A 27,672-nucleotide genomic window follows, 5' to 3' on the forward strand; every position below is an offset into this window, starting at 1 on the left:
TGTATCCTTCTACCTTCTACGACTCTAACAATGACTACACGTTGTAATTCAGCTGTGCACCTGTACCAAACAAGAGATCTCGCTCACCGTCCACAGCACTTCCCCCTCGGTGTACGTTGTAGTCAACACGCTGTAGGGTAGGTAGCACGTGAACCACACCAACCACGTGCATTCCCGAATACACGACGCTGCGTAAGGCTGACTCGCAGGCGCTCAATCCCTCGCATCTTCGAACCAATTGCTATGCATGTCATCATCAGCTCCCCCACATCGCGTCCCGTGTGTCATAACTGAAGTTTGCACTAGACGCAGAAGAAAGCCCCTGGGCACGCGCCGCGCACCTGCGGACCCAGACCCTGCAGGACCAGTTCGTGGGCTGTGCAAGCGAACGCCAAGTCCTAAGCGACGGCATCAATTCCATCGAAGCAGCAATACCCCGGTCACCCTGATCGCCCAAGGCGTTGCCTCGGGTCGCACAATGACATCAAGTGTGTGTGAGCGACATAATAGTTAGGGGCGGCAGCTCGGTGGTCGTGAGGGGTCCGTAATAAAACAGCACCACCTCGCGTTCTGCCGTGCGACGACCTTGCGCACTGATCCTTTCGACATTCGTGAACTGGCGAGAACCTCCATCCCGAGCGACTGACAGCAATTCTACGCCTTAGTCAACGTGCCGAATTGCGAGCCGTCTCTACGACACCCAGAAGTCCAGGACTGTCGACCTCCCCCACCCATTGTCACGCCACCATGAATCCTCAGCAGCCACCGTACGGCCAACCCCCCCAAGGCGGCTACCCAGGCTACCAGTCTCCGCAACCCGGGCAGCAGCCTCCCCAAGGTCAATATCCTCCCCAGGGACCGCCAGGACAGTACCAGCAGCCGTACGGTCAGCCACCGCAGGGCCAGCCTCCCCAAGGACAGTACGCGCCTCCCAGCCAGCCTCCGCCAGGCCAGTATCCTCAAGGCCAGTATCCTCAAGGCCAATATCCTCCCCAGGGACCACCTGGGCAATACCAGCAGCCGTACGGCCAGCCTCCTCAGTACCCTCCCCAAGGTCAGTACGCACCTCCTAGCCAGCCTCCGCCAGGCCAGTATTCTCAGGGCCAATATCCCCCTCAACCACCACCACAAGGCTACCCAGGCCAGCCTCCTCAGCAACCTTACTCGCCTCATCCCCCGCAGGGCTACCAGGGACAGCCACCACCACCCCAGCAGTATGGACAGCCCTACGGCCAATACCCCCCTCAACAACATGGCCAATATCCCCCTCAGCCCTACGGACAGGCACCCCCAGCCCCTGCGTCGCAAGGGTACGACCTTGCACAGAAGCAGTTCACGCAGCATGTAGACACATCACCCGACGTGGAGGCCCTCCGCAAGGCCATGAAGGGTATGGGCTGCGACGAGCGTGCTCTGATCAGAGTTCTCACGGGACCGAAATATTCGAATCCGTGGGCCATGCAGCAGCTCGTGGACGACTATAACAAGCGTTTCATCCGGGACCTGCGCAAGGACATCAAGAGCGAGACGCGGGGTACCTTTGAAGACGCTCTCCTAGCGCTCATACGGGGGCCCCTCGAAAATGATGTTCGCACGCTCGACGAAGCTATGGATCGTGCTGGGACAGACGAAGTCGCCCTCGCTGATGTCCTGCTGGGCCGCACCAACGCTGATGCCCGCGCCATCGCGGCCGAGTACAAGCGCATCAAGGGCAAAGATCTCTTGACGGAGATCAAGAGCGAGGTCAACGATACCCTCTTCCGCCTCTACAGCATGGCCTTGAGCGGCGCCCGTGCCGATCCATCCGCGCCCGTCCACCCTGTCGAGATCGACACCAAGGTCACCGAGCTACACCAGGCCACAGAGGGCATCATTGGCGCCAACGCCATCTCCGTCGCCCAGATCCTGGCCACCTCCAACGACGCCCAGATCCACGCCATCAGCGAAGCCTACCAGCGGAAGTACCACCGCAATCTGCAGGACGTGATCGAGAAAGAGTTTCGCGGCGATACGGAGGACGCCCTGCTGCACATGCTGATCAAGGCGCGAGACAGGGCCAAGGCAGATGCGGACTGGCTCCGGGCGCCACTGCTGCGTAAGTCGGGGACTAAGGAGAAGCACTTTATCTACCGGGTCACTACGCTGTACTGGGACAGGTCACGCCTGGAGGCGGCCAAGGATGCGTACGAGAGGGAGCACGGGAGGAGACTGGCAACGGATGTCAAGGCATATCTCGATGGCGATTACGAACATTTGGTAGTGGCTCTAATCGGCGGGAAGAGCTAGAAAACGGGACCTAGGTTCCCCTTATTGCTTCCCACACTGACAGATCAAACTCGTGCCCTACTCTCGCGACCCTAGCCATTCTTAGTCCAGCAGGTCTGCCATGCATTTCGCCAGAATCGAGCCTTGCGAAGGACTCAAATTCAGGGTAAGATACTCGTCAAAATCAGCAATCTCGCCGCGTAGCTCTCCGCATATCCAATTCGACCCGAGGAGCCCAGCGCGAGAAGTCAAGACGCGCGTTTGCATCTGAATCATCTCCACGCAATCGGCCAACTTGCTCTCATTCGAGCCGCCCCCTGCCAAGCGCTCGTGCAGCTCGCAGGTGAGGCGAGTGTTGCTAATCCCACAAGTGAACCTGTCCGTGAGGAAATCCAAGATCTGGCGGCACGCCGTGTAGAACTTTCTCTGACGGATCCTGTCCTCCCTGCGGTCGAGCTGGAGCACCTCAAGGTCGAGCGCGTCGACGGCCCAGAGAGTGTTGTCCTGGATATGGCCTATGACACCCGGAAGGGCACCGGCGAGAGTGGCACGGGGGATGCGATGCGTGATCAATTCCTGGCCCGGTGCGCAGATGGCGATCAAGTCTTGGTGCGGGTTGGGGCTTGGTGGAATGCTCGGAGTGGCATTCTGACTGTTGAGGCTATTGCCATGTCGAGTACGGGCTCCCTGTTCGACCCCCCCAGAACGACCGTTCGTGATGGTGATCATCTGATAGGAGGCCGCCTGCGAGGCAGGCAAGTTGGAGCGGACGGGTTCATTCAGCTGACTGCCGACTCGGGGTGGTGGAGGTCTTTGTGCCCGGCACCCAACCTGGCTGACGCTGTCGGAAGGATGGACGGTGTCGTCGTCGGAAGCCATAGTAGAGATCAGAGATTGCTTCTAATTTGATGTTGGAAAGACAAGAACAGACGAGAGCGATGCCAGCCTGGTTATATCGTTGTCTGTGGGCGACGTGAATCACTGTGATCCGCCTCTGAGAGCGCATTATCACTGTTCGAGTGATCAGGTAAAAGGTCATCGTATACCACGGATGCCAAGTCAGTCGACCGTATCATTCAAGAATGCTGGGAACTCTGTACACCGGACGCCTTCACCCAACTATCCCCCAAAGAAATCCAGGCTGCTGGGACATGCCTCGTCGTCACTGGCACAACTTCGCTTGCTCAACAAAACGCCAATCAGTCAATCAATCATCAAAAACTTGGCACAATAACAAGAAATCACCATAAAAGGACTCGCCAGCGCCAGCCCTCCAGGAGCTTAAAGTCCCTGTCGTCAATGTCGGGGTCGCCACGCTCGATCCGCGCGGTCAACTTGCGCACCCGCTTCTGGACGGTCTTGGCCACCCGCAGCGAGACTTCATTCTGGAATACGTACAGCACGGCGAAGACGAAGAAGGCCATGCTCGCGAACCCGCCTTTGCCCAGGACGCTGGTTTTGAGGTAGGACACCAGCCCTTGGGACCGCTTGAAGGCGTACTCGGTGTCATTGGCGGCGCTGTCCGACTCGGGATCCGAGCCCCGTCGGAAGATCTTGCGCACAAGGGGGACAAAGGAGGCACTGTTTGCGTATCAGGAACATGAGTGAATGAAAGTAGAACAGAGCTGCAGAGACGTACATGGCTCCTCCGAGTAACCACTTTCGCCATCGGTGGTTCTCGGCTTCCTTCACCTTGATCTTGACCTCGTCCTGCAGCTGACGCAGACTCGCGAGCACCATGCCCTGCTGCGTGCGCAACTTGCTGTCGAGGTCGAGGCTGGTGGTGCTCGCGTTGCCATCGTGGTGGATCCGCCGGCGCTGCAGGGCCTGGTATTCGCGCAGGTTGTACTGCGTCTGGCTGCGCAGCTGGCCAATGTCTGTGGGCTGGGGGAGAATCGAGGTGAGAGGCCGGCCGTAGTTGTTGGAGGCACGGGGCACGTCGAGCATGCTGCTCGGATGGTCGGGGATCTGCGCGGGCGCGAAGCCCACCTGGGGCGCGGATGTGGTCCTCGAGAGATGGGGGCTGGTCTTCATGCTGTCTTGGAGTTGGGGTGAGATTGGGCGAGGCTCCACGGCCCGCAAAGACCCAGAGTTGTCCATGGTACGTATTTGAACAAGGACAGGGCAGTATGTAGATCAGTTCAATTGACGTGGAAACGATAGCAGTGAGGGCGAGTCTGATGAGAAGGCAATCTTGATGCGCGAGGTGGCTGGGAGTTGAACTTGGGCATGAGTGACAGAGTGAGGCGACTGGTGCTTGAGAGTGAGTGACAGCGGGGCAAATTCAGCCGCCTTGTCCGCCACATGCGGCACCAGCCACACGCAATGTCGTATCGTGCCTCAGGTCACTTTCAACGTCTCCCACCTTCGTACATTGGTACAGATACATCATTCAAGATTAATTGGGTCTGCGCTAGAGTCCTCATATCGCTAGTGACGCTGGTGAACAACACGAGCAAAATCATTTTCCGCATCGTACCCCGCAGGCACTCAATCTCGGCTCACCATCCAATCCGTCTTGACAAAGATGTCGCCCGTGTTCTTGGGCGGGCTCGTGCTGGCCGTCAGGTTCTTCTCCGAGTCGGATCCATCATGGTCGACAGCCGACACGGAATTGCGGTGCACCCCCTTGCCGCGCGGGTAGTAGTTGCCCATCTCCCAGCCGTCGTTGCCGCGCGGCCTCGAGCCCATGTTCCCGCTGCCGCTCATCTCGTTGGCGTGGCCCCGAAAGCCGCTTGTCCTGTCCTCCGACTCCTTGAGCCGGGAACCGCCCATGTGCTTCCTGTAGAGCACGTAAAAGGGTCGAAGCATGGGGATGCTGATGCAGAGGATGGCGAGGTTCGGCTCGAGCGTGAAGAGCAAGACGGTCGGGGGCATGGTGCCGGTGACGTTGTTCGCAAGATCCACGGTCGAGAGGTAGATGAGACGGAAGACGGCGCAGACGACGCAGCTAAAAGAGGAACAGAGTCAGACCTGGGGCCAAGTAAGTGAGGGGGAGGATGGGTAGACGCACGCGATACCCAGACTGAAACTGGCCGTAATACCGAGCTTGTCCGTCTTGCGCATCTTGAGGTTCCACACGCTGTGCATGGGCAACAGCATGATCACCACGTCGCCCAACGCATTCGTGCCGATCAGCGACTTGATCATGGGCATGTACTCGCCGCAGGTACCGGCACCGGTCCATTGGGCCGAGATGGGCTTGCAGAGGAAGATGCAGGCACACAGAAAGGCAATCGTCCACAGGGCGATCACCCCAAGTAGGATCTGGGAGGATCGCTGGACCCAGGGATGGACAAAGACCCGGAGGTAGAAGAACAGCATGCTCGCCTTGGTGGCGGCTAGAAGCAGGGTGTAGCCTATCTGCATGCCAAACGTCAACTGCAGGATGAAGGGGACGTTCAAGGCCACTGGAAGACATTAGTAACCAATCTCTCTGGAACAAGTACAGCAAAGAGCTTACAGTCTGGGTGCTCTGGCAAAGAGTACCCGTTGCCCACGGGAGCGACTATGATTCCTGGTCAACACTAGCTCGTGGTCGGCGTTTCTTGTCTCAAGGCGACCTACAAAGTCCTTGGCATACGAGCATGCCCACGCCAAGAGGCTTCCCATCCGTTAGCGACCAAGCCAGTGCATCGTGTCTGTCAGTCTGGACATACCGTCGCGATCAAAACAAAGACATCGTCCCATCCCAGGCCCGGTCCCATTGACCGCCCAATGACGCGCAGCGTGACAATGACCAGCACAAGGAACACAATGACCGAGTTGGCGATGATGTGGTCGCGAACGTGGCCGAGAATCGGCATATACACCTCGGCTCTCACCATGATGGATGAGCGCGCGCACGTGTGTCTGGTTGAGCAAACAAGCGGAAGAGACAAATGGTCAAACGACAACAGCACCTTTTTTTTACCCGCAAGCCACAGCTGAGAAAGTGGGAAGTTGAAGCTATAATGACTTTTCCAAGACCCCCTGTCAGCTCCACGTGGTTCCACACATGGCAATGAAGAAGGGTGAGCCGTAACGACTGATGAAGCGGCGCCCCAAACTACGGACAATTAACAGTGCCTCAGCCGCTCACCTTAATGCCGGGCTGCAGTCCCGGCAGGTTTTGAATCTTTTGATATCCACATCGGGATCCATGGGCCATCCATTCGCGAGTTCGCGACTACCAATCTGTGATCTGTCACCATAACTTTTGTCGAAAATGAATGAAATGTCGAGGGGTCCAGGTTCGCGTAGCAAAAAACTTGCTGCTGCATAAATAAATGGGCGGACTCCAGTCACAGGGCTTGCCATACAGCCAAGTCAGGCCTATCCATGACCCGGAGTCAAGCCAGGACTCGGGACTCAGGAGCAGGACTCGAGGCCCACCTGAAGTGGAATCTGAGGGGCGACTGACTGGGTGAAAATGTCAGCCGCCAACTGCCGGAAAGGTGAATCTCCCCCGCCCTCAACCGCCCATGCTTGGCCCATTGGCCACGCCGTGACTGGCCAACAAGGCTCTTATCGACAGTCGGTCGCCAGGATATGCCGCGTTTGAGAAGTTCGGCTCGACTGGCCACATTCGTCTGTGGGCTCAACTCCAAGCCACAGCCTCCGAAGAACGGAAGGTCACAAATCCGAATAAGTCCGGGACACCGGGTGGACCTGGCGGAGGCAGCTGGCTGTCACTTGCACATAAGTAGGCTCGACGCAGCGTTGCATCGTGGACGGACGGTAACGCCTCTACTAGTGCCCGTATCCAAACAATTTGCACCATGACGACCCAGATCCCCACGACGACCAAGCAATGGACACTGGCGAACAAGCCCACCGGCGCGCCTGTCCTCCAAGGTGAGGATGCGACATTCAAGCTGCACACGGCCGTCAATCTGCCTGAACTGCAGGATGGACAGATGCTCGGCCAGGTGCAATATTTCTCCAACGACACGGGCCTCCGCAACTTCATCCAGAGCACCGTCGCCCCGGAGCGCTTCTACGTACCCACTGTCCCCATCGGATCGCCCATGCGCTCCGGCGTGATCGTCAAGGTCATCCAGTCCAAGTCGGAGAAATTCAAGCCGGGCGATCTGGCGCTCGACTTCCATCTCGGCACCTGGAGCGAGTATATCGTCCTCGAGGCGGAGCAGAGCCAGCCCCTCGGCGCGCTGCCCCCTGGCGTGCAACCGACTCACTTCCTCGGTGCCCTAGGTGCCTCTGGCCTCGCCGCCTACTCGGGTCTCCACTACGCCGCGCAGACCAAGCCCGAGCACACCGTGGTCATCTCCGTCGCGGCCGGCGCGACGGGGAGCGTGGCCGTCCAGATCGCCGCCAAGTTGATTGGCGCAAAGAAGGTCATTGGCATCGCTGGGACCGACGCGAAATGCGCCTGGGTCAAGGACACGCTGGGCGCACACGAGTGTCTCAACTACAAGAGCCCTACCTTTGCCGAGGATCTGAAAAAGGCCACGCCCGAGGAAGTGGATGTGTACTTTGACAATGCGGGCGGCGACATTCTCGACCTCATGCTGACGCGCATGAAGAAGGCGGGCCAGATTGCCGTGTGCGGCGCCGTCAGCCAGTACAACAACGACCAGCCCATGGCGCTGCGCAACTGGTTCGAGGTGGTGTCCATGCGCATCCAGATTCGCGGCTTCATCATGCTCGACTACATGGACAAGGTGCCCGCGATTTTGGGCGAGTTGATGGGCGCTATCGGAGAAGGGAAGCTGGTTCTCGACGGCGGGGAAACCATCGTCGAGGCGCGGATCGAAGAGCAGCCAGAGATTTGGTCGCGGCTCTTTAGTGGCGGAAACCAAGGAAAGTCGATTACAAAGCTCTTGGTGTAGAAATTCGAGTCATTGGGAAAAATTCTCAAGTGTTGAGTCTACGTTCGGGAGATCAGTGAAGTTCTAGAAATCGAGGTGAGACTCGCTGTGAATCGTGTGATGACGAACAGGGAACGTCACGTGAGGGGTCATCCCTGCGTCAACCTCAGGCCATCACATCTTCACCTTTCAGTGTTTCTTTATTAGTGACGCCGCAACGAACGCACAAACCCTCCATCATTTTCCACACAGTACGACCAAATCATCAATCATCTTTTCCCCCTGCCACAATGCGACCTTTGTCCCGCAATGGACGGCAAACGCAAGCAGCCCCACGATGAGCCAAAGACGAGAGCGGAGCCACATGAGGCTCGCGGCAACAGTGATGTGAAGATGCAGTCTCATGAGCCTGCGGACCCGGGAAGGCGATGGAATGAGCTGTACGCGGATCCTGTCGACTTCAAAGCACTGGCGCTGCGGGATGCCGCATTTGCTGCAGTGTGCGTTTTTTTGTTTTGTTTTTTCTTGCGTTGGAAAGACGTCGACTGACACGAAGCAGGGTCAAAGGTCGCGAAGTGAATTTCAACGATCCCAAGGCCGTGCAGGCACTGACAAAGGCACTACTCAAAAAAGACTTTGGTCTCTGCCTTGAGACGCCCGATGATCGGCTCTGCCCTCCTGTATGTTCGCACTCCCCGGCACATGCCTCCAGCTGACATTGTCCAGGTCGCGAATCGACACAACTACATCCTGTGGCTCAAGAAGCTTCTTGACTCTACTTCCTACGAGCCCAGGCACGAAGGTGTGCTGGGTCTGGACATTGGCACGGGCGCAAGCTGCATCTACCCTCTGCTCGGATGCACACAACGCCCATGGTCCTTCATCGCCACTGGTGAGTCCACCCGCGCGATACGGCGAGCTGTTGCTGACTCTGCAAGACATTGACGCCAAGAGTCTCGAATTCGCACAGAAAAATGTCAAGCGCAATGGCCTCGACGCGAAGATCAGGCTGGTCCCGCGACAGCCTACGGACAAGCTCATTCCGCTAGACGACTTGGGCATCGACGCCATTGACTTTTGCATGACGAATCCGCCATTCTACACGTCAGACGAGCAGATGCGGAAGAGTGCCGAGGCCAAAGACAGACCGCCCTCGACAGCCTGCACCGGTGTAGCCGTGGAAATGGTCACGGCGGGCGGCGAAGTTGGGTTCGTGAAGCGAATCATCGAGGAGTCCCTCGCGATGAAACACCGCGTCGGGTGGTACACGTCCATGGTCGGGTTTCTGGCAAGTGTCATCGCCATAGTGGAGGAGTTGCGGACGCACGGGATCCACAACTACGCCGTGACCGAGTTTGTACAGGGCAACAAGACCAGGCGATGGGCCGTGGGCTGGAGTTTCCGGACCATGCGTCCGGCGCAGGCCATTGCTCGGGGGTCGGCGTCTGCTACGTTGAGGGCATACCTCCCGGCCGTGGCGGAGGCAGAGGTCGCGAGGTTGGGGCTGGGCGGGTCCATCAGCAAGACGGCAAATGGTATTCGTGATGCTATTGGGGAACTTGACCTCATGCATTGGGCGTGGGACCAGCAGAAGATGCAAGGTACAGGGCGCGCCGCAGATAATGTGTGGAATCGGGCCTGGCGACGGAAGAAGAAGAAGATGGAGATGGAGGGCGATCACATCGACGTGCGGGAGCGACAAGACGCGGCCTTTGGCTTCGAGGTCTGGATCCGGGTGGGTACGCACGAGATGGTCGTGGGCTGTCGCTGGCTGGAGGGGCACGATGCAAAGATTTTTGAGAGCTTCCAAGGATTTCTCGCCTCCGCTGCCAAGGCACACGGGAGTTTGTCGAAGGTGAATAATTAATCGCCGAAGTGGTGACTGGAGCTTTTGGGTACCAAGTTCCGGCAGACGCTACGGCAAATGTCCATCGAACCCTGCTGCTATCAACCGTTGTCCGGCGTCCCACACCTCGTCTGGAATCCCCTGTTCCATCTGAAACCCCTTTCTCGGATACTCGCGAATCCTGATTAAGTCGCCTACCATGATGTTGATAATCAAGTCCTGCGGGTTCTGGTCATCGCAGTACTCGGCAAAGTCATACTGCGGCGAGGTCACGCTGAACTCAACGTCTGGGCCAGGCCACTGCTTCTTGAACGTGGCAAATGTCCTCCTCTCCATGTACGGCTTCTGCACCAGGATGAAGCTCTTGACGTCGATCTGCCTCCTCGACAGCAGATCGAATGTGAAGCGCACGTTCTCGCCTGTATTCGTCGACGCAGGCTCCACGAGGATGGCCCCGCTAGGGACGCCCATGTTCCGCGCAATCATGGCAAACACCTTTGCTTCTGGCTCATCGAACCGTTCTGCCGTGAGTTTTCCGCTGCCTCCTGAGAAGATCAACAGAGGCGCCAGGCCGGCTAGATAAAGCTCGCTGGCGCGGGTAGCGACGCGGGTGTCGAGGCTGCAGAGACAGAAGATGGCGTCGGCAGGGTGCGGTGGGGTGGTGGACATGCGATGGTAATTGTACACCGCAGTGGCGTCGCGCAAGGTCTGGGGATCCATGGTCAGAGGGTGGGTCCTATCAACTGTAAGTCATGGAAGAATGTGACATGTTCTTTTCTAGAATATGACATGTTTCTTCGCATGAAGTTTGTCAATGAATTAATGACAAGCCGACGTTCTTGACTCAGCTCTCGCGCGGATGTTCGTACCCGCCTTAGCCCCGATGCGTATGGCCGATGCTGACGAAGCGCGCCTAGGCCAGGGGCTGTAGATGAGATATGCATGGATGTACAAGAAAGATGAGAGCTCGCATTGATCGCAGTTGCATAAATGCCGCTGGCCGAATGCAACCGAGTTCACAATGGAATTAGCCAAAGACTGTTTGCGTTCTCTTAATATTGCTGAATCTGTTTCATCTAGCTGCTTTACAAGTTAAGAAGTGTGGTTCCAAGCAACCGACAATTAATGTGCGCAGTCTCGTGAGACTCTTTCTCACATGGCGAATCAATCTCTGGGAGAGACAGCCCGCAGCCGCAATGTGAGAATGGCGAGGTCTAGGCTAGGTCATTTTCTCGACTGCCCAACGCACCCAAACGGTTATCTCTGCGACGGTCTGGTCTCTCGGGCCCGAGTATGTATTGTAATCATCAATGCAGGCCGACAGTCTGGCCGCTGTGACAATGTAGTTGTTAGTAGTACGTCCTCAGCTTCCCCGCGAATGCCACGCCATTCCCCGCAAACGTGCCTCCCACATCGCAGCCATGGCCTGCCCTGCCCGAACCTACCCTCTCAACAGGCCTGACGGTCACCAGCCGCCCGTGCCTAGATGGCATCTCCGTTTTGATGAAGATGTCCAGACAGTTCACATACTTTATTTCGGCGTCCAACAAGCCAGCGACTCTCTTGGACTCCGGCCTGCGGCCGATGCCATTGTGCGAACCGTCCGAGACCGGATCTCGGATTTCGGATCATATCCGTCACCAGCAGCTGTGGAGGAGTTCGAGGTCATCGACGCAAAGTCCCGCAACCGATCACATGTGACCGTCGCATATTGGACAGAAGAAGAAGCATATCGCCAGTTTCTGAACTCCTTAGCGTTGTCAGACATACATGACAATGTGCCAGCCGACCATCGCTCCCAGATTGGCCTCTGGCTCGAGACCTTCTCTCTGCCCGTGACTCGGCTCGAGACCAACTACTCTAGTTTGGACTACCTGCCAGGATTGGCCCGTCTGCCAAAGACTCACACGGAGGATCACACGCTCACTGCGTACTGGGGTGCGGCGCGCGACAGGATCGATGCTTCGGCGCACGATCCCTTTTCGCCCGACGAGACATCTCCAAAGAAAGTCGCCGCGAAGGGAGCCCATGTCAAGGGCAGCAATGCAAACAACCTCGTCCATATACGGACAGGGCAATTTTGGCACAACTGCGATGAGCAGGAAGCAGAAGCGTACGAGAAGAAGCTTGAGCCGACGCTCGAGAAAGGGCTATATTACCTCCGCGAGACGCCATCAGCAGGGGCAATGGGTCTGCGCTACCTGCGAAACACCGTCCCCGTTGATGACAGCAGCACCCTTCGCAAGGAGACCTGCGTGACGTGCTTCTTCTCCAGCCTCGACAAGCTCGAGGGCTGGGCCAAGAGCCACAAGTCGCATCTAGCCATCTACAACGGCGCGATGAGGCATGCCAAGATGTTTGGCGCCGAGAGGAAGTTTCGCACATGGCACGAGGTCGTGGTGCTGAAAAGGGGCGAGGCAAAGTTTGAGTATTTGAACTGTGAATCCGAGGAGGGAATGATGGCCTTTTGCTAGGGTCTGAAAAGTGACGCGAACGATTTGATGATGGCATGGGCACTACCACAGCAGGAGTGAAAGAAGTGTATGTAAACACATGTTAGAGCGCCCACTTACTTCTTATGTTGTGACTAACACATATTCACGCCTCCGCGAAAAATTTAGCGCTACAAGTACATGGTCAGCCTAACCGGCCCCGCGCCGACCACGGCGCTGGGTGATCTACGTCGAGATAACAACTTGACTCAGCCTTAGAGTCACAACGCTTCGGGTGATTAAGAACGCACATTGCCACATCTCGAGCCTCGAAGTCTTCCACTATTGAGTGCACCAGATCCCCTGGATCCCCGTGTCATCAAAGCCTCACAAGCCACAAGCCCAAAATGACAGTTGATCATCAACTGCCCATCCCGCCGGGCGATCGGGTTCCGTCCCGCGAGGTGCCCTTCCCACCTCACGCACCGATCAAAGGCTCCTACGCTCATCTGGTCCCATTGCATCTTGACCACACAGCTTCCCTCTTCAAGCACATCGGTGGCCAGGACAACGCTACCCTCTGGACATTCATCCCCCTTGAGCCTCCTCTGATCCCTCCCCTGACGGAGACAGACGCAGAGGCCCTCGTGCGGAAATGGACCGCGTCCAAAGACCCTCAATACTATGCCGTGCTGGATGAGAAGGGCGAGGCTCTGGGTGTCCTCTCCTACTTAAACATTGTGCCGACCCATCGTCGTATCGAGATTGGCTGGATCGTTCTGGGCAAGGCGCTCCAAAAAACGAGGGTCGCGACGGACATGTTCTACCTGCTGATGAAGAGAGTCTTTGAGCTGGGGTATCAACGTGTAGAGTGGAAGGCTAATTCGCTCAACAAACCCAGTCTGGCGGCTGCCGAGCGGTTGGGCTTCACATACGAGGGGCTGTTCAGGTACGTGGAGAGTCCTGTTCGAGAAGATTCTTGCGACTAACCGTGAAACAGAAAACATGTGATTTCGAGTGGTGTCAGAAGAGATACGTCCTGGTTCAGCATCACTGACGATGAGTGGTCGGGGGCGCAGAAAGGTTTCGAAGCGTGGCTGGATGAAGGCAACTTTGACCAAGAGGGCAAGCAGAAGCGAGGTCTCAGGGAATGTCGCGAAGAATAACTGGGTGGAAGAATACATGGGCAATGAAGAATCTACAAGATGTCATCATGGGATGTTTGCCTGTCACATCTACTGCAGACAACCGTCAATCAAAACTCAACCATCCCTCCGGCGATGCCGACAATATTCTCCTCTATGGCTGCCACAATCTATTCCATCCAAAAGTTGGCTTCTCGCCCGAAACCATGTGTCTAGAGAACAGCACGACTCAGAAAAAATGACCACGACTCATCCCCCTATAACTCTTCTTCTTCTTCCTCTTCCTCCTCCTCCTCGTCCTGACCCTCCGCCTTGCCCTTGCCCTTGCTGCCGCTCGCCCTGTGCTCCGCCGCCAGGGCAAAGTCGCGTCCCTTTTTCAAATTACATCGCTGGTTGTCAATCTTCTGGTTCAGCTCCCCCATAGGGTTGTTGGCGATCCGTCGAATCCACCCATCGCCCATTGTCATGACGCTCTTGAGGACCTGCTTGGAGATACGCAGCACATAGGCCACGGCCATGATCCGACGCTCAAACGACCAGTGGCTCTCCTAGGCGCCATCGTTCGTTGTCCAGTGCACACAGCCCGCGCGGCCCTGCTGGCTCTCCATGGCGGCCTGCACGAGCTGCCACGACAGACACTCGGCTGTGAGCGCGTTGCAGCCACGTCCGAGGAGATGTTTGTGCTGCTTTTCTAGACACGGCAAGACAATTTCGTTGGGGGATATGAGATCCGGGATCTCGAGGGCGTTGGAGGTCGGCTGGATATCGGAGTTGGGGTCCTTCTTGAGATCCTCGTGCGCTTCGATCTTGGCCACGAGCTCGGCGCTGCGTTTCTGCTTGGCCTCGCGGGGCACGCACTGCATCCACTCGATATAGCGCGTCCAGTCAAGGATGGCGTTTTTTACGAGGCCCACGTAGCGGATGTAGTCCTCTTCCGACTGGGGAAAAGTCTTGTCGACGTCGAGGACGTCATGGACTCTACCGCAGGGGAAGCTACATTCCTGCGTGCGCTTCCGGTACATCTCCTTCAGACAGGTCAGGTTGGCTTTAAAGTCGGACGGAGATTCAAACGTGACGGGGCAAGGGGCGGGCACAACGCCCGCGTTGATGTGCTTGATCAGTGCCTCGGATTCAGGGCCTTCGTTACGATGGTAGATCTTGGGCTTTTTCGACCGACTGATGGCTTGCGGCACCTCGGAGAGATCAAAAGACGCTTTGCGCTTGCGTCCGCAGGGAGATGCCTCAGAAGGGAAATCCATTGATTTATCCCCGACGGTCGATGGGCTGAAGCATTGACCGGGCTGGCTGTCCTGGTGGTAAGAAGGAAGTGCATCCGCATTCGTCATTGTGGCTTCATGTTCTGGTAGAATCTGTTGTCCTTGGGCTAAACACCAATCATTCATAATGGATAGTTGATGCGCCTCAGGACATTCAATTGCTGTGTTAGTGTATGTCCAGGAGCAAGCAAACTGCTGGGGCAGAATTTCGTTGGCGAGGTGGGCATCCAAAGCTGGCGGACCTTCACCATCTTGGCAGGTTGTTGTGGAGGCGTTGTCAGAGTCCCACCAGGCGGGATCGTCTATGGCGAAATGAACTTCTTCCGGGGCGAAATTCTCTTGATGCAGATTCTGATTCGGAGCATCAAAAGTGATCGGCGGCTCGGCGAACTGCACATTGTCAAAGGCGACGTCTCGTGCCATTTCTTCCTCTAGCCACTTGGGGAAATCGGGCTGTGCGGAGAGATCGAAACTTCCCAAGCCGCTCCAATAATCGACTTCTTGGAAGAAGGCATGATTTCCTTCGATGGGATCGAACGAAGCATCGTTCACTTCATGCTGCTGGCTACAGTCATCGTAGGGCTGGTCATGATTCTCCATTGGAGCAGCCGTGAGGATAGGGGTCTAGTTGGTTTCGCAAAAGACAGGCAGGTGACCAAGAAAAACAGACAGTCTCCCAGGCAATGATGGTGATAATGAGTGGCTGGTCTGCGATAATTGTGATGAGAATTTAGAAAGAAACGAACGACTTGGGCATCCACGCACAGTGTATAAGTGCCTCAGAGCCCACGCGGCCTAGTGACCTGCTCTTCCTCGTGTGAAATATGAACAGGCCCATCACTTGTGTCTGGTCAAAGTTTCCCTTGGTCTCTGTCATTCGCGCCACCACAATTATGTACACATTCTGTTCGTTGACAAGGCTGTGGTAGCTGTATGTTTGTCCCATGTGTGGTGCGAACAACGTGTCGTAGCGGAATAATTTGCGGGACAAAGACCAGGTTCTCCGGGGGACCTCACATGTCTTCCGTTCTTTGTCCACGGTTCATTCTCTTTCTCGCTTGTGCCTTGCACTGTAGATGGACGGTTCTCGAGCTCGGCTCGTTCCGAAACGTGGCAGCGTCATTCCGCGAATCCGAAAGCAGCGGCAGCGGAATCGACGTGACTGGAAGAGTCTGTCATGCTGGGCTGGGCCGACATGTGATACACAAGCCATGTAGTTCAGTTTGGGTGGAAGTGGATGTTCGTTCTGGAGAAGCGATCTGACGACATTGTTGTTCCTACGTTTGTGCCATTGAATCCGCGCCTGAAGTGATCGCCAAAATAGGAGGGCCATCTGACGATCGCAGACACGGACACCATGTGCCCGCAGCCTGCAGCCCTTGCAGCTTTCATCACAAGCGACCCAAGCAAGTTCCGTCCATCCTGCGGTCAGCCGCGGCTCAGAGCCTCAGACGCGGAACCGTCGTGATGCCTGCTGCAGCCTTCCCCGGATTCGAGGCTAATCACCCCACACGCATTCACAAGCGGCCGCTAGATCGAGAACTCTTCGCAGTGCTGGACACATACAGCTTGGGCCACATTGACGCCGTTCTCGTCCGCTCCAGTTTTCGGTTCTCTTCACGAATCAACGTGGCCTACCCAGCGGGCGTGACTGTGCTGCGTCGGATCCGATAGCGGTGCGGCAATCGGCGTCTTGACTCTCGACCCTGTCGAGGGATCCACTCTGCAATGACCCAAATCCAAGTCACCATGATGGAATGGAATGCCAGGGCTGGCAAGCGCTCCATTTCTTTGTTTTGTAGATTGGAGACGCATGCAGTAAAACAAGGCACAGTCTCACATTTGGCATCCTCTGGAAACATCAAGAGAATTTTCTGTGCGCTTTCCGCTTCTCATTCGAAATGCTTGGCCGGCCTTTGGCTTTCCGTCTCCCGTATCTAATGCCGACCGTCGATCGGATAGCTAGCCCCATCGATCCTAGCGCCGTGGGTTTTGGAGGTCACCGTGCGGGGTACTTACCTGTTTACGCTCAAAAAAAAAAAAAAAAGCCGAATGGATCGTTGGCCTCGCAAGTTTCCGTCGGCTGGCAGTGGCGACCCATGCTAGGCGTGTTTGACTCAGGAAGGCGCCATGATCCAAGATTCCAAAGCGTGCGCACCGTCGCTTATTGCTGCAGGAGGGTTTAGACCGCGGCTTCCCTCTGAGTAGCTCAGGTGAGCCGCATACCGTGTGGGGTACGGTATGTTGCGGATCTGCCTTCCTTCCTGCCAGCGTCCGTCATGTCTGGGGGTTTAAATTGCGTGGGCCGGCCTCCCACTTTTGTGATCCCAAGATTCTTCCCACACTGAATCCAGCATTCACGCCCGCCTGTCCGATCTCGGCAGCATTTGACGGAGAGAATAAGACTGCTGTTTCGCCGTCTCGCACGCACCGTAGCAACACTCTCATCCTCCGCAGTCACAGTCACACCAAGTGACCGACGACCATCATGTTTGGCTTTGGCGAAAAGAACAAGACGGAGGCGGGCAACCACAGCGTGGACGACACGCCCTCCAAGGCCGTTCACGACAATGCGGTGACCAACGACGCCAGTCTGGTGTGTCCGCCGCACACGACGGAGCGCAATCTCCTGTGGAAGATCGACTACCACGTCGTGCCGTTCCTGTGCATCATGTATCTCTTGGCGTTCCTTGGTGAGTCCGATCCGCAACGATGCGTAGCAGACAGAGGATAACCGTGACAGACCGCGTCAACATTGCCAATGCCAACATCTTTGGCCTGTCCGAAGAGCTCGGCCTCGAGCGCCACCAGTACAACACGGCGCTCGTCATCTTCTTCGTGCCATACTGCCTGCTCGAGATTCCGTCCAACATTCTGCTGAAGAAATTCAAGCCATCCGTGTGGCTGTCGATCAACATGTTCTGCTTCGGCCTCGTGACGCTCCTGCAGGGCTTTGTGCAGAACTACTCCGGACTGCTGGCGACGCGCTTCTTCCTGGGCGTCTTCGAGACGGGCATGTTCCCGGGCGCCTTCTACCTAATCGGCATGTGGTACCGTCGCCACGAGGCGCAGCGCCGGTATTCCTTCTTTTTCAACAGCACGACGCTGGCCGGTGCCTTTGGTGGTCTTCTCGCTGCGGCTATTGGCAAGATGGACGGGCTGCGCGGGTATCAGGGCTGGCGCTGGATCTTCATCATCGAGGGCGGCTTCACGGTCTTTGTCAGCTTCTTCTTCTACTTCTTGCTGCCCAACTTTCCCGAGGAGTCCAAGTGGCTCAAGAACGGCGAGAGGGAGTACGTGTCGGCGCGCCTCCGCATCGACCAGGGCCCGGCCGGGCGAGACCGCAGCATCACCGTCCGGGACGTGGGCCGCGTGTTCAAGGACTACAAGGTGATTGTGGGCGGCTTCATGTACTTTGGGCTCATCGTGCCGGCGTACGGGTACGCGTACTTCTCGCCTGGCATCATCCAGGGCTATGGGTACGACCGGATCGAGACGCAGCTGCACAGCGTGCCGCCGTGGGCCGTTTCCTTTGGCTTCTCCATGTGCGTGGCGCTGCTGTCGGACAAGACGCGCCACCGCTTCGTCTTTGCCATCACCGCCATCTGCATCTGCATAATCGGCTTCGCCATCCTCATCGCCGTGCACGACAACACCAAGCTGCAGTACGCGGCGCTGTTTCTCGTCGCCTCGGGCGCCTACACGGCCATGCCCATCATCGTGTGCTGGTTCAACATGAACCTCGGCGGCCACCACCGCCGCTCGGTCGGCTCCGCGTGGCAGGTGGGCTTTGGAAACATTGGCGGCATCATCGCCTCGTTTGCCTTTCTGCAAAAGGACGCGCCCAAGTACATTCCTGGGTACAGCATCTCGATCGCCTTTACGATCCTGAGCATCATCGCATGCATCATCTACGGGTTTGCGTGTTGGTCGCAGAACAAGAAGAAGGACAGGGAGCAGGGCAACGAGCACGGGCTCACGGAGGAGGAGAAGACGGACATGGGTGATTTGTCGCCCGACTACCGGTACTTGCTGTAGGGGCCTTGAGCTGGTCGCTCTGTGCACGCAATGTGTTGGCTTTATAAAATTTGACAATGTTAAATTGTGTCATTAATTGATATATCAAGTGGTATCATGTGTTAAATCATTTCGCTTGCCCTGAAATTGCTCCTTTACACCTCCTTTCTACATTTTCCTCTAAAAGTCCCCCGTGACGCCGCCGGTGCTAGACGTTTCATGCAGCGGCCTGTGCACAAAGACCTGCCGCTCCCAGCCGTCAATGGGGTCGATCTGTGTCTCGCGCACGAGCTTGTAGCCGCCGAGGCGCGGCAGAACCTTGGACCAAACAACCCAGTAGACGCCGCCGAGGCCAAAGACGCCCCAGGTGACGACGTTGTGCGTCCAGTAGGGCATGCTCTTGTAGATGCTCTGTCCGTCTTCTGGGGGCGCATAGGGGGCGCATACGAGGAAGAGGTTGCTGAGGAGGAAGAAGACGACAACGGGCAGGGTGGCTTTGACGGGGGGGTTCCATCCGTTGGTGGAGCGGTGGAGGTAGAGCCAGATGAGGCCAATGGCGACAAAGGTGTTGACGATGGCAAGCGGGTAGGAGATGAGGTTGAGGACAAAGTTGTAGGCGTCGCCGGGCGGGGGTGCGACAATAGTGATGACGCAGATGAGCCAGTGCCAGAAAAGCCCAGCGAGAGGCGCGTTAAAGGGCCGGTTGCTGGCCCAGAAGCGGGCAAAAGGCAGGACGCCCTCGCGGCCGAGCTCCTGGACGAGGCGCCCCTGAGAGAAGATGACGGAGAGGACGTTGCCAAAGGCGGAGAGGGAGACGAAGACGGAGAGGGCGCGCTCGGCGGCGGGGCCAAACATGTTGCGGAAGAGGGCGGCGGCGACGAGACGCTCGCTGGCAATGATCTCGGCCTTGGGGACGCCGGCAAAGTAGGAGATGTTGACGAGCATGTAGAGGACAGAGACGCTGCCGATGGCGAGGGGCGCGGCGATCTTGAGGGTGCGGACGGGGTTCTTGGTCTCGCTGAGGGCGTAGTTGGCGTTGCTGTAGCCGACGTAGCTCCAGATGACGTTGTTGAGCGAGGTGACGACGCCGTACGGGCTGCCCGAGGTGCCCTCGAAGGCGTTGGAGAGGTTGTCCGTTGTTTTGTCGAGCCTGGCGAGGGGGGCGACGATGATGATCAGGATGATGGCGAGTTTGATGGTGCCTAGCACGTTCTGAAGGAGGATCCCCCACTTGAGGGCGGTGCCGTGGATGATAAACGCAATCGTGATACAAGCGATACCGAGGCCACGCCCGTTCCACTGCGTGGGCTCGACGCGGGCGGCGAGGAGGATGTACTCGCCGAAGACGACCGAGTTACCGGCCGCCCAGCCGAGGAGGATGACGTATCCGGCGTAGAACGAGGTGGTGAGGAACTTGGGCTTGCGGAAGACGTACTCGAGAATGTTCTTCTCGCCGCCGTTCTTGGGGATACCCGTGCCGAACTCGACGTAGACGGCGGTGCCGGCGGCGGCGATGAGACCGCCCACGAGCCACATGATGAGGGAGAGGCCGACGGAGCCGCTGAGGGAGAGGATGGCACTGGGTGTCGCGAAGATGCCCGTGCCGATGACGCGGTTGAAGATGAGGAAGGCGGCGGTGGTGATGCCAATGGTCCGCTTGGCCTCGCGCGCAGCCTCGAGGCGGCCTACGTTTTTAGGTTAGCATTGCCTCTATTCTGGGACAAGAGAGGCACCCACCATCCTCGACGTCGGTGCCGGCGCCAGTGCCGTCAGAGACGACCATGTCGTCCTTGTTCTCGCCGGACAGGCGTGAGGGGAGACTCATGATGGGCGGTGATGTGAAGATGAGGGATGTTGGGGGGAAAGGACTAGACAAGCCAGGCGTTGAGTGATACTATATATCAGAATAGTCTGTCGTTCCCTCCCCATCGAAATTCTCCATCGAAATTCTCCAAGACCCGTAGGCTAGGCTAGGCTAGAAGCATAATGGAACACACCATCGTGGCCCGCCGCCGGGAGTGGGTCCCTGACTCCGACCCGGGCCAAGACGTGGAAAGCTGGGGGCAGCGATTGTCCTCGTCTTGGTGGCAATTACTGCTCTCAGATCAGCTCGGATCTTTGAAAACACCAAACACCAAACGCGACTTGAATTCGATCCTACTGTAAGCATCCGTGCCTGCAACATTGAGGAGTGAAAATATTGCCCGGTGTCCCCTCGGCCGGCCGCCCCGACTAGCTCCGATCGCGTCATCGGGGCTGTGGAGCCAATCAACGGCAGGCGGCTGTCCGAGATGGGGTCCAGCCTAAAATTCTTCACCGAGCCTCCTTACCTTTACTGAATCACGACGCTTGACTCTTGTATTTGCCCCTGGGGTTCCCCTTTTGCTGGAGGACGCCCCCTGCTCCGGATAGGGCCGGCTGGCACGCGCCAGGGTGTGCGGGTTTCGGTGTGTCATGGAAACGTGCACGAAGCTTGTGTCTGGCTGCGCTGGGGGAAGTCTGGCGATGGCATCATTTCGTGGACGATGGCATGCTCGCCGCTCAGTCGCTTGCAGTGGGACGTTTGGCTGTGGTTTTGTATGATGAGTATGGCCGTCATCGGTTGGTGGCGGCCTGAGACATATCCCCTTCTTGCTGACATGGTGAAGTGAATGAGGTCAAGGCTGGTCATTGTAGCCGGTATCCATATGACTAGCATGCCCTCCCAGCAGCTGGCAAGCAGCGATACGCAAAGAATCGTCAATGAATGCAACGGATGAATTTCGGACGATCAAACCAGCACAACGAGAATGGCTTGCCATGTTTGCTCGGCACCTCTCCTGGATGGAAACACTGCGATCTGACTAGCCAAGTTTGATGTGCTTACAATGCGCGCTGCAGCTTAAAAGCCCCTAGGCTATCCGCATTAATTAGCTCCCACGACATCAGGGGCTGGATGACGAGTGCCTCTTCACCGTCAAGTCGCACCACATTGCGTGCTGCTTGTATCCTATGACCACGCGGGCGCTACTGCAAGCATGTGCTCCTTCGCCATGTGACGGGCCCTTTGACGTGCGATTTAAGACGGAAGCATCTCAGCCTGTGCGGAAATTTCAATTTTCGGTTCTTCCAGCCCCTGGAGGCGCTTGTCTTCATAAACTAGCTGTTGGGATTCCCCTTTTTTTTCAACAGCATGACTGCGGCTTCATGCTCCTGAACAGTGCGGCCTTCAACATTGAACATGTTTTCGTTACAGGATCTACAACTTTTTGGCTCGTTGCCCATCAAGCACCGTGTTTCTCTTTGCAATTCGTCCGAAAGTCTCAGAACCAAGTCAGATGGCCTAGTTCAAGCTCATTCAGCGCTGCTCAAAGGACGTCACCATGTCAGATGAACTTCAAGTCCTCCTCGCCCTCCGCCTCCGACTTGAGGTGGTTATAGGAGAAATTCTCAACGCCGTGCTTTCTTCACCTCGAAAGAGAGCCTTTCCCTCTTGACTTTTTTGTGACTCTGTTTACTGTTCCCCTCCTGGCCACAATCGCACCCAGGCAACGACCGCGCTCACAGCATTCATCATGTCCGATCACCAACGCCAACATCATGGCGACGACTCCACATCCTCAAAGTCTGTACCAAAGCCTTTGGGAGTGACCTCTATCATACCCCTCGGAGACAAGTGGTCCATGGCGACCGTACAGGGTGGCTCACGCGCCGCTGCCATGTCCCAGCACATTGTCGACAATTGCCCCAGAAACGAAGACGACGTATTCGCCGTGGTCGCCTTCAACCTCACCGCTGCCTAGTGCCAAGCCCGCGAGGCCACAGAGATGGAAGACTATGCGAAAACCAAAGATGCAGTGTTAGAAATCGTGGTTCGAGATCTGGCTGGGAACTCGGGGGGATCGGACAGGAACGGGCTCGTCATTACCGTCAGGAACATTGATTACGCCAACTCAGCTACTCGTATCGCTCTTGAGGGTAACGACGTGCCAATGAAGGGAAGCAGTGCGACGCCAGCGGTGTACCCTGCTGCCATGGTCGATTTAGTTCAAGCTCAACGTCCTTCACCGCAACAGGACCGTGCCAGCAGGTCTACCGCGATCAAACTTTGTCAAGATAAGGCTCTTGGCGCCCTTGCAGCCGCTATCAACCGGGCTACAAGCAAGAAGCCAGGACAGCAAGCTGGTCGCCCGCCTCGGGACTGGAGTCCCGAAACGTCGGATGACGAGAGCACACCGTCGGAGGAGAGCGCTGACTCGGTAAATCGAGCCAAGGGCTACAACCCTGCGTTGAGCTTTCTGCAAAGGCTAACGCTAGAGAAGGCGGGTGATCAGAATTCTGGGAGAAACCCGAAAAGCGATGTCCCAAAAACTACACTGCCAAAAATCCGGATACAGCGCACTCGACAAGACCGTTCTGCGCAGTCCCACAAACATTGATCATGCAAGCTTTTGGACTCTCCGTTGCGTACTGATGTATTCGCCTTCCTTTGCGTTTTTCAGGAAACGACGCCTTTGGCTCCTAGACTACGTTGTTTGGAAAGGGGGCTTGGGTGAGACACTTTAGGGGTATGGGCGAAGCTGTTGACTGGGAAAGCAATGTCGGATTTTTTTAGTTCATAGAGTAAGGCAATGCGTCAAATGTACGTTTCATCAAATTAGTGTCACAGCGCTGGTAATCAATGTTTTTACTCCGCGCGGTCTAGGCGTTCTAAATTTTGAGATTCCCCCTATCCCGCATTGTGAATAAGCAGGGCGAACGCATCTAATACGCCACCGAGTTGAGTGTACTAGAACTACAATACAAGAGCAAGAAAACATACTATAGACTTGCGACGGCATCAGTCGTTGAGCTAACAGCGAGAAGGTACATGATAGACGAATTAAGTGAAGGGTTGTGAGCTGCAGGGTAGCCCAATGCAATGTTCACCAAGGGGCCCATGCGGCAGTCTTTCGTTGCAAACCAACTGCATTCTGACCCGTGATCACCATGCACAATGCGTTCTAAACCCATTGTTCCCGCTTGAATAGGTCAGTGCGGGCCTGAGCATCCTATTTTCCTCACTCCCACGCCAAACGAGAGGCAGCATCCGGTCTCATGGCCTCTGTGTTATTGGCCAATGAGGTCTCCCTCTCACCGCCCGCCATGAAGACCCGCATTAAGTGTAGTGGGTGCTCACTTTTTCCTCACCCCACGTTCATGTTGTCCACGCCCTTTAGATCACATACGCCTCGACAGTCGACACCACTGGCTGGATTAAAGGCTGGGGACATGTCACCGTTGTTCTGATCTCACATAGATAACTGCCTATCAAACTCAGATTCGCAGTGCAGTGCAGTGCAGTGCAGTGCAGAATCGACGCTTAGCGAGGGCCTGTGACTCATCAAGATCTCCTCACGAGTGAGACGCAACCTCCAAGCCAACGGCTCTCGACAGTCCCGTACGCCTTCTAAACAGACAAAGACCATGGCACCCGCCAGCATGGACGAGACGGAGCCTCTTCTAGGCTTGACGGCGACGCTCTCCAACTCGCTCCCCGCCACAGAAACCGCCGTCCACGCGCACGAGGACCTGCCGCTCGACTTTGACCCCAGCGGCGACCCAGACAACCCGCGCGAGTGGCCGAGCCCTTTCAAATGGAGCATCACACTGCTCCTCACCGCGCTGGCGTTTACTGTGTTTGTCTTTCCTCCCATCAGGTGACAAAGGCCAATATCTGACTGCCCCAGCACATTCAACTGCATCTCGGTGGTGCCCATCGCCAACCGCATCGTCAGCGACCTCGCCCCCGACGGCCGCCCCGACAAGTACGCCAGCGTCCTGCTCGTCACCATCTGGGAGCTCGGCGAGGCGGCTGGCCCGCTGCTCATCGCGCCCCTCTCCGAGATTGTCGGTCGCTGGCCCGTCATGAACGTCGCCAACACGCTGTTTGTGCTGACCACCCTCCTCGCCGCGTCCGCGCCGACCGTCCCGCTGCTCATCATGGCCCGCGCCCTCTCCGGCCTCGTCGTCGTCTCCAACGTGCTTAACCCGGCCATCGTGGGCGACATTTTCGATCCGGACCACCGCGGCTCGCCGCTGAGCCTCGTCGCCCTGGCGCCGCTCCTCGGCGGCGCGGCGGGGCCTGCCATTGGTGGTGCCATTGCCGAGACACTTGGCTGGCGCTGGGTGCTCTACATGGCTGCCATATTCGTCGGCGTCTGCCAGGTCCTATTCCTGACCTGCTTCCGCGAGACGTACAAGGTGGCCATCCTGCGACGCCGGGCGCGCCACAGACAGGCCATGGACGCTGAAGGTGCACCCAATCGGGAGAAGAAGGGGAAGCGCGGGGCGCTCGTCGAGTCCATCGTCCGGCCTTTTATCGTCTTCGGCTCGTCGGGCGTGCTCATGGCCCTATCCCTCTTTGGGTCCGTCGTCTTCTCGCACTTTTACAGCTTCGCCGTCACGCTGCCCGACATTTTCGAGGACCGGTACCATCTCTCGCCCGCCGTGACGGGGGGTTCCATGGTGTGCTTCAGCATCGGGTCGGCCGCGAGCGTCATGGTGTGCAACGTGACCCTAGACAGGATCTACGTGCGGATGAAGGCGGCAAACAACGGCGTGGGGCAGCCCGAGTTTCGTCTGCCAATGGTCATTGTGGGCGGGTTCGCGCTGCCCGTCATGGTGGCCGCGTACGGGTGGGCGGCGGAGCTGCGGGTGCCGCTGTGGGTTCTGCTCGTGCTCATGGGGCTGGTCGGGTTCGCGCTCATGCTGGCTTTTGTGCCCGTGTCGGCGTACGTGGTGGATGCGTTCGGTCTGTACGCGGCGAGCGCGATGACGGGGCTCATTGTCGCGCGGTGCCTGATGGGCACGTTCCTCCCGCTGGCGACGACGCCGCTGGTCCGGAACTATGGGTTCGGCTGGGGGTTCACGATCCTGGGGGCCGTCAGTCTGGGGCTGGCGCCGATTCCCGTGTTGGTGTTCCGGTACGGCGAGCGGTGGAGGCAGCTGTCCAGGTACACCAGGAGCAGCTGATGGGTGGGTTTTGCGTGGGTAGCCACATGTAGTCATTGAATGTTGGAGTTTCGCTGATTGGGAACGTTGCTTCCCGTGGCCGCTTCGGATCTGCCCTTCTCGCTCATCGACCCGTCTGCCTCGTCCACCCACGCATCACCCAGTTCCTCGAGCGGGCCCTTGTCCCAAGATTCCCATGCTTCTTCTTCGGCCCGACGTGCATGCTTATGTGTTTTGACAATGTTGTAGATCGTAACAGGGTCCATGACAACATCAGGCTGCTCCTGTACGTAGAACTTGGTCCACGTGCTTTAAATACGCAACAAGGCCTCAAAATCAATTGTGAGCGAAAAAAGCCCAAAATGGCCCCCCCCCTCCCCCAAAAAATCCGCATCCTGATTGCTGCTTCTCTTGATCCCTATGGCGCAGAAGAGATGAGTTGGCTTGACTAGTCTAGGTCAGTCCACAGGGTAGGGTACCTGAAGCTCGAGACAAGAGGACTCGCATCACCAGGGCAGTTGTTGTTAGCATCGCCCCCCGCTTCCGATGCCGTCACTAACAGCTCTCGCCAAGGCTTGGCGCAGCGTCGATCAATGCCGGAGCATAAATCACTGCCGGCCCCGCGTTGCTGTTCTTCCTCCGCAGATGTAGCTATGATCAGCTCCCTGGACTGAAGCAATACCTCCCTTGACGGCCCGAATTTGTTGCCTGCGTGGCCTCAGACGTGGGACTGCGCCGTAATCACTGCCATACCTGCAATCGTCCTCTCCTCCCGACAGAGTCGGACAGGACTGTTGACTGCCCGCTCGTATCTGCCGGCGACTGCCGATCCACGCATGGCCAGCGTCACAATCGCAACACGAGCCTTGGACCGCCGATCCCGTATCCTAGGTTCATGCTTGGCTTCAAGCATGGTAAGGCTGAGCCAGGCGACGCTTGGCAGACTGCCCACCACCATCGGACCATCATCCCCAACATACGAGACTCGTGCTACGTCATGCCATGTCATGCCACGCCGACAGGTGAGGAAGACCCAAGAAGAGCGTGAAGATAACCGAGGTCGAGTCAAGGATGATTCTTGTTTCGATTTGTGAGGCGCGTGTGGTATTGCAGGGCACAGCACGAAGCATGACGAGGCCCCAGTTGTAATCTCATGCTCAAAGACATTTAATCTCAGAGTCCCTGGACAACGCAATCCTCCCCTCAGGTAGTCGATCCTCCCACACGCCACCGCGCCAGCAGCAACCTTAGTTCCATACATCTACATCGATTCCCTCGTCGTCTTCCTCTTCACCTACACCAACACCAACACCAACACCAACACAATCACCAACATGCACACCATCCTCACCCTCCTCCTCGCCGGCACGGCCGCCGTCGCCGCGCCCCTGCAGCCCCAAGCAACCAACGCAACGTGCCTCGAGCGCTCGCAGCAGCTGCAGCACTGGAACATCGAAAACTTCGACTACCACGCCTCGTACATCTTCACCAACCCAGCCCACCAAAACTCCCACGGCTACGTCAACTTCACCCTCGCCAACCCAGCCCTCGATGCAACCGCCACCTGCACCGCCTCCTCCTCGCAGCTGTCCGAGTTCTTCTACGGCAACCAGGTCTTCCACTGCGACGTGCCCTCCTCCCTCGGCGGGCCCGCGACGTTCACCTACTCACGCACCACGGGTGATCTCCAGATCAGCCAGACCTGGACGTGTCCCGACGAGCAGGCGCGCTTTTCGGCCGTGGGTGGCGTCACGCTCGACCTCGACTGCCGGGACGAGACGTGGCAGAACCCGGACTGGGAGCAGGGCCAGCTCTACTCGGTGCGGACGGTGACGTGCGATCTCGTCGATGCGCAGGCCCCGATTCGGGAGATTAGCGGGATCCGCAGGAAGGTCTGATGTGTCTTCT

At 57.3% G+C, this 27,672-nt stretch overlaps 14 protein-coding genes across 14 annotated transcripts; 9 read left to right on the forward strand and 5 right to left on the reverse strand.

Annotated features, from left to right (window-relative positions):
• Positions 1-747: 747 nt before the first annotated feature.
• Positions 748-2,286, forward strand: J7T54_004170 (uncharacterized protein; the record flags this gene model as incomplete). Its single annotated transcript, XM_051509911.1, has 1 exon — positions 748-2,286. One exon carries the CDS (start codon positions 748-750, stop codon positions 2,284-2,286), a length of 1,539 nt encoding a protein of 512 aa, XP_051359119.1.
• An 81-nt stretch (positions 2,287-2,367) lies between these two features.
• On the reverse strand, positions 2,368-6,092 carry J7T54_004171 (uncharacterized protein; the record flags this gene model as incomplete). Its single annotated transcript, XM_051509914.1, has 8 exons — positions 2,368-2,926; positions 3,511-3,846; positions 3,905-4,254; positions 4,771-5,215; positions 5,279-5,675; positions 5,729-5,773; positions 5,833-5,869; positions 5,925-6,092. 8 exons carry the CDS (start codon positions 6,090-6,092, stop codon positions 2,368-2,370), a joined length of 2,337 nt encoding a protein of 778 aa, XP_051359120.1.
• A 933-nt stretch (positions 6,093-7,025) lies between these two features.
• On the forward strand, positions 7,026-8,096 carry J7T54_004172 (putative NADP-dependent oxidoreductase-like protein; the record flags this gene model as incomplete). The annotated part of the gene is made up of 1 exon (XM_051509915.1): positions 7,026-8,096. One exon carries the CDS (start codon positions 7,026-7,028, stop codon positions 8,094-8,096), a length of 1,071 nt encoding a protein of 356 aa, XP_051359121.1.
• A 288-nt stretch (positions 8,097-8,384) lies between these two features.
• On the forward strand, positions 8,385-9,942 carry J7T54_004173 (uncharacterized protein; the record flags this gene model as incomplete). The annotated part of the gene is made up of 4 exons (XM_051509916.1): positions 8,385-8,575; positions 8,635-8,755; positions 8,802-8,967; positions 9,014-9,942. The coding sequence occupies 4 exons, from the start codon at positions 8,385-8,387 to the stop codon at positions 9,940-9,942; spliced, it is 1,407 nt and encodes a 468-aa protein (XP_051359122.1).
• A 48-nt stretch (positions 9,943-9,990) lies between these two features.
• J7T54_004174 (hypotheticall protein) lies at positions 9,991-10,641 on the reverse strand (the record flags this gene model as incomplete). Its single annotated transcript, XM_051509917.1, has 1 exon — positions 9,991-10,641. The coding sequence occupies one exon, from the start codon at positions 10,639-10,641 to the stop codon at positions 9,991-9,993; it is 651 nt and encodes a 216-aa protein (XP_051359123.1).
• A 701-nt stretch (positions 10,642-11,342) lies between these two features.
• Positions 11,343-12,395, forward strand: J7T54_004175 (Phenylacetaldoxime dehydratase-like protein; the record flags this gene model as incomplete). Its single annotated transcript, XM_051509918.1, has 1 exon — positions 11,343-12,395. The coding sequence occupies one exon, from the start codon at positions 11,343-11,345 to the stop codon at positions 12,393-12,395; it is 1,053 nt and encodes a 350-aa protein (XP_051359124.1).
• Positions 12,396-12,760: 365 nt separating this feature from the next.
• J7T54_004176 (uncharacterized protein) lies at positions 12,761-13,519 on the forward strand (the record flags this gene model as incomplete). The annotated part of the gene is made up of 2 exons (XM_051509919.1): positions 12,761-13,302; positions 13,354-13,519. The coding sequence occupies 2 exons, from the start codon at positions 12,761-12,763 to the stop codon at positions 13,517-13,519; spliced, it is 708 nt and encodes a 235-aa protein (XP_051359125.1).
• Positions 13,520-13,755: 236 nt separating this feature from the next.
• J7T54_004177 (uncharacterized protein) lies at positions 13,756-14,016 on the reverse strand (the record flags this gene model as incomplete). Its single annotated transcript, XM_051509920.1, has 1 exon — positions 13,756-14,016. The coding sequence occupies one exon, from the start codon at positions 14,014-14,016 to the stop codon at positions 13,756-13,758; it is 261 nt and encodes an 86-aa protein (XP_051359126.1).
• Positions 14,017-14,046: 30 nt separating this feature from the next.
• J7T54_004178 (uncharacterized protein) lies at positions 14,047-15,375 on the reverse strand (the record flags this gene model as incomplete). Its single annotated transcript, XM_051509921.1, has 1 exon — positions 14,047-15,375. The coding sequence occupies one exon, from the start codon at positions 15,373-15,375 to the stop codon at positions 14,047-14,049; it is 1,329 nt and encodes a 442-aa protein (XP_051359127.1).
• Positions 15,376-17,263: 1,888 nt separating this feature from the next.
• Positions 17,264-18,813, forward strand: J7T54_004179 (putative transporter-like protein; the record flags this gene model as incomplete). The annotated part of the gene is made up of 2 exons (XM_051509922.1): positions 17,264-17,468; positions 17,519-18,813. 2 exons carry the CDS (start codon positions 17,264-17,266, stop codon positions 18,811-18,813), a joined length of 1,500 nt encoding a protein of 499 aa, XP_051359128.1.
• A 159-nt stretch (positions 18,814-18,972) lies between these two features.
• J7T54_004180 (High-affinity methionine permease-like protein) lies at positions 18,973-20,617 on the reverse strand (the record flags this gene model as incomplete). Its single annotated transcript, XM_051509923.1, has 2 exons — positions 18,973-20,477; positions 20,530-20,617. The coding sequence occupies 2 exons, from the start codon at positions 20,615-20,617 to the stop codon at positions 18,973-18,975; spliced, it is 1,593 nt and encodes a 530-aa protein (XP_051359129.1).
• A 1,729-nt stretch (positions 20,618-22,346) lies between these two features.
• Positions 22,347-22,574, forward strand: J7T54_004181 (uncharacterized protein; the record flags this gene model as incomplete). The annotated part of the gene is made up of 1 exon (XM_051509925.1): positions 22,347-22,574. One exon carries the CDS (start codon positions 22,347-22,349, stop codon positions 22,572-22,574), a length of 228 nt encoding a protein of 75 aa, XP_051359130.1.
• Positions 22,575-24,237: 1,663 nt separating this feature from the next.
• Positions 24,238-25,785, forward strand: J7T54_004182 (putative transporter -like protein; the record flags this gene model as incomplete). The annotated part of the gene is made up of 2 exons (XM_051509926.1): positions 24,238-24,449; positions 24,501-25,785. The coding sequence occupies 2 exons, from the start codon at positions 24,238-24,240 to the stop codon at positions 25,783-25,785; spliced, it is 1,497 nt and encodes a 498-aa protein (XP_051359131.1).
• A 1,313-nt stretch (positions 25,786-27,098) lies between these two features.
• Positions 27,099-27,662, forward strand: J7T54_004183 (uncharacterized protein; the record flags this gene model as incomplete). Its single annotated transcript, XM_051509927.1, has 1 exon — positions 27,099-27,662. One exon carries the CDS (start codon positions 27,099-27,101, stop codon positions 27,660-27,662), a length of 564 nt encoding a protein of 187 aa, XP_051359132.1.
• Positions 27,663-27,672: the final 10 nt, after the last annotated feature.

The sequence above is a fragment of the Emericellopsis cladophorae genome (assembly GCF_022114955.1).
Source record: "Emericellopsis cladophorae strain MUM 19.33 chromosome Unknown NODE_75_length_81345_cov_113_615741, whole genome shotgun sequence".
In the NCBI taxonomy this organism is placed as follows: Eukaryota; Fungi; Ascomycota; class Sordariomycetes; order Hypocreales; family Bionectriaceae; genus Emericellopsis; species Emericellopsis cladophorae.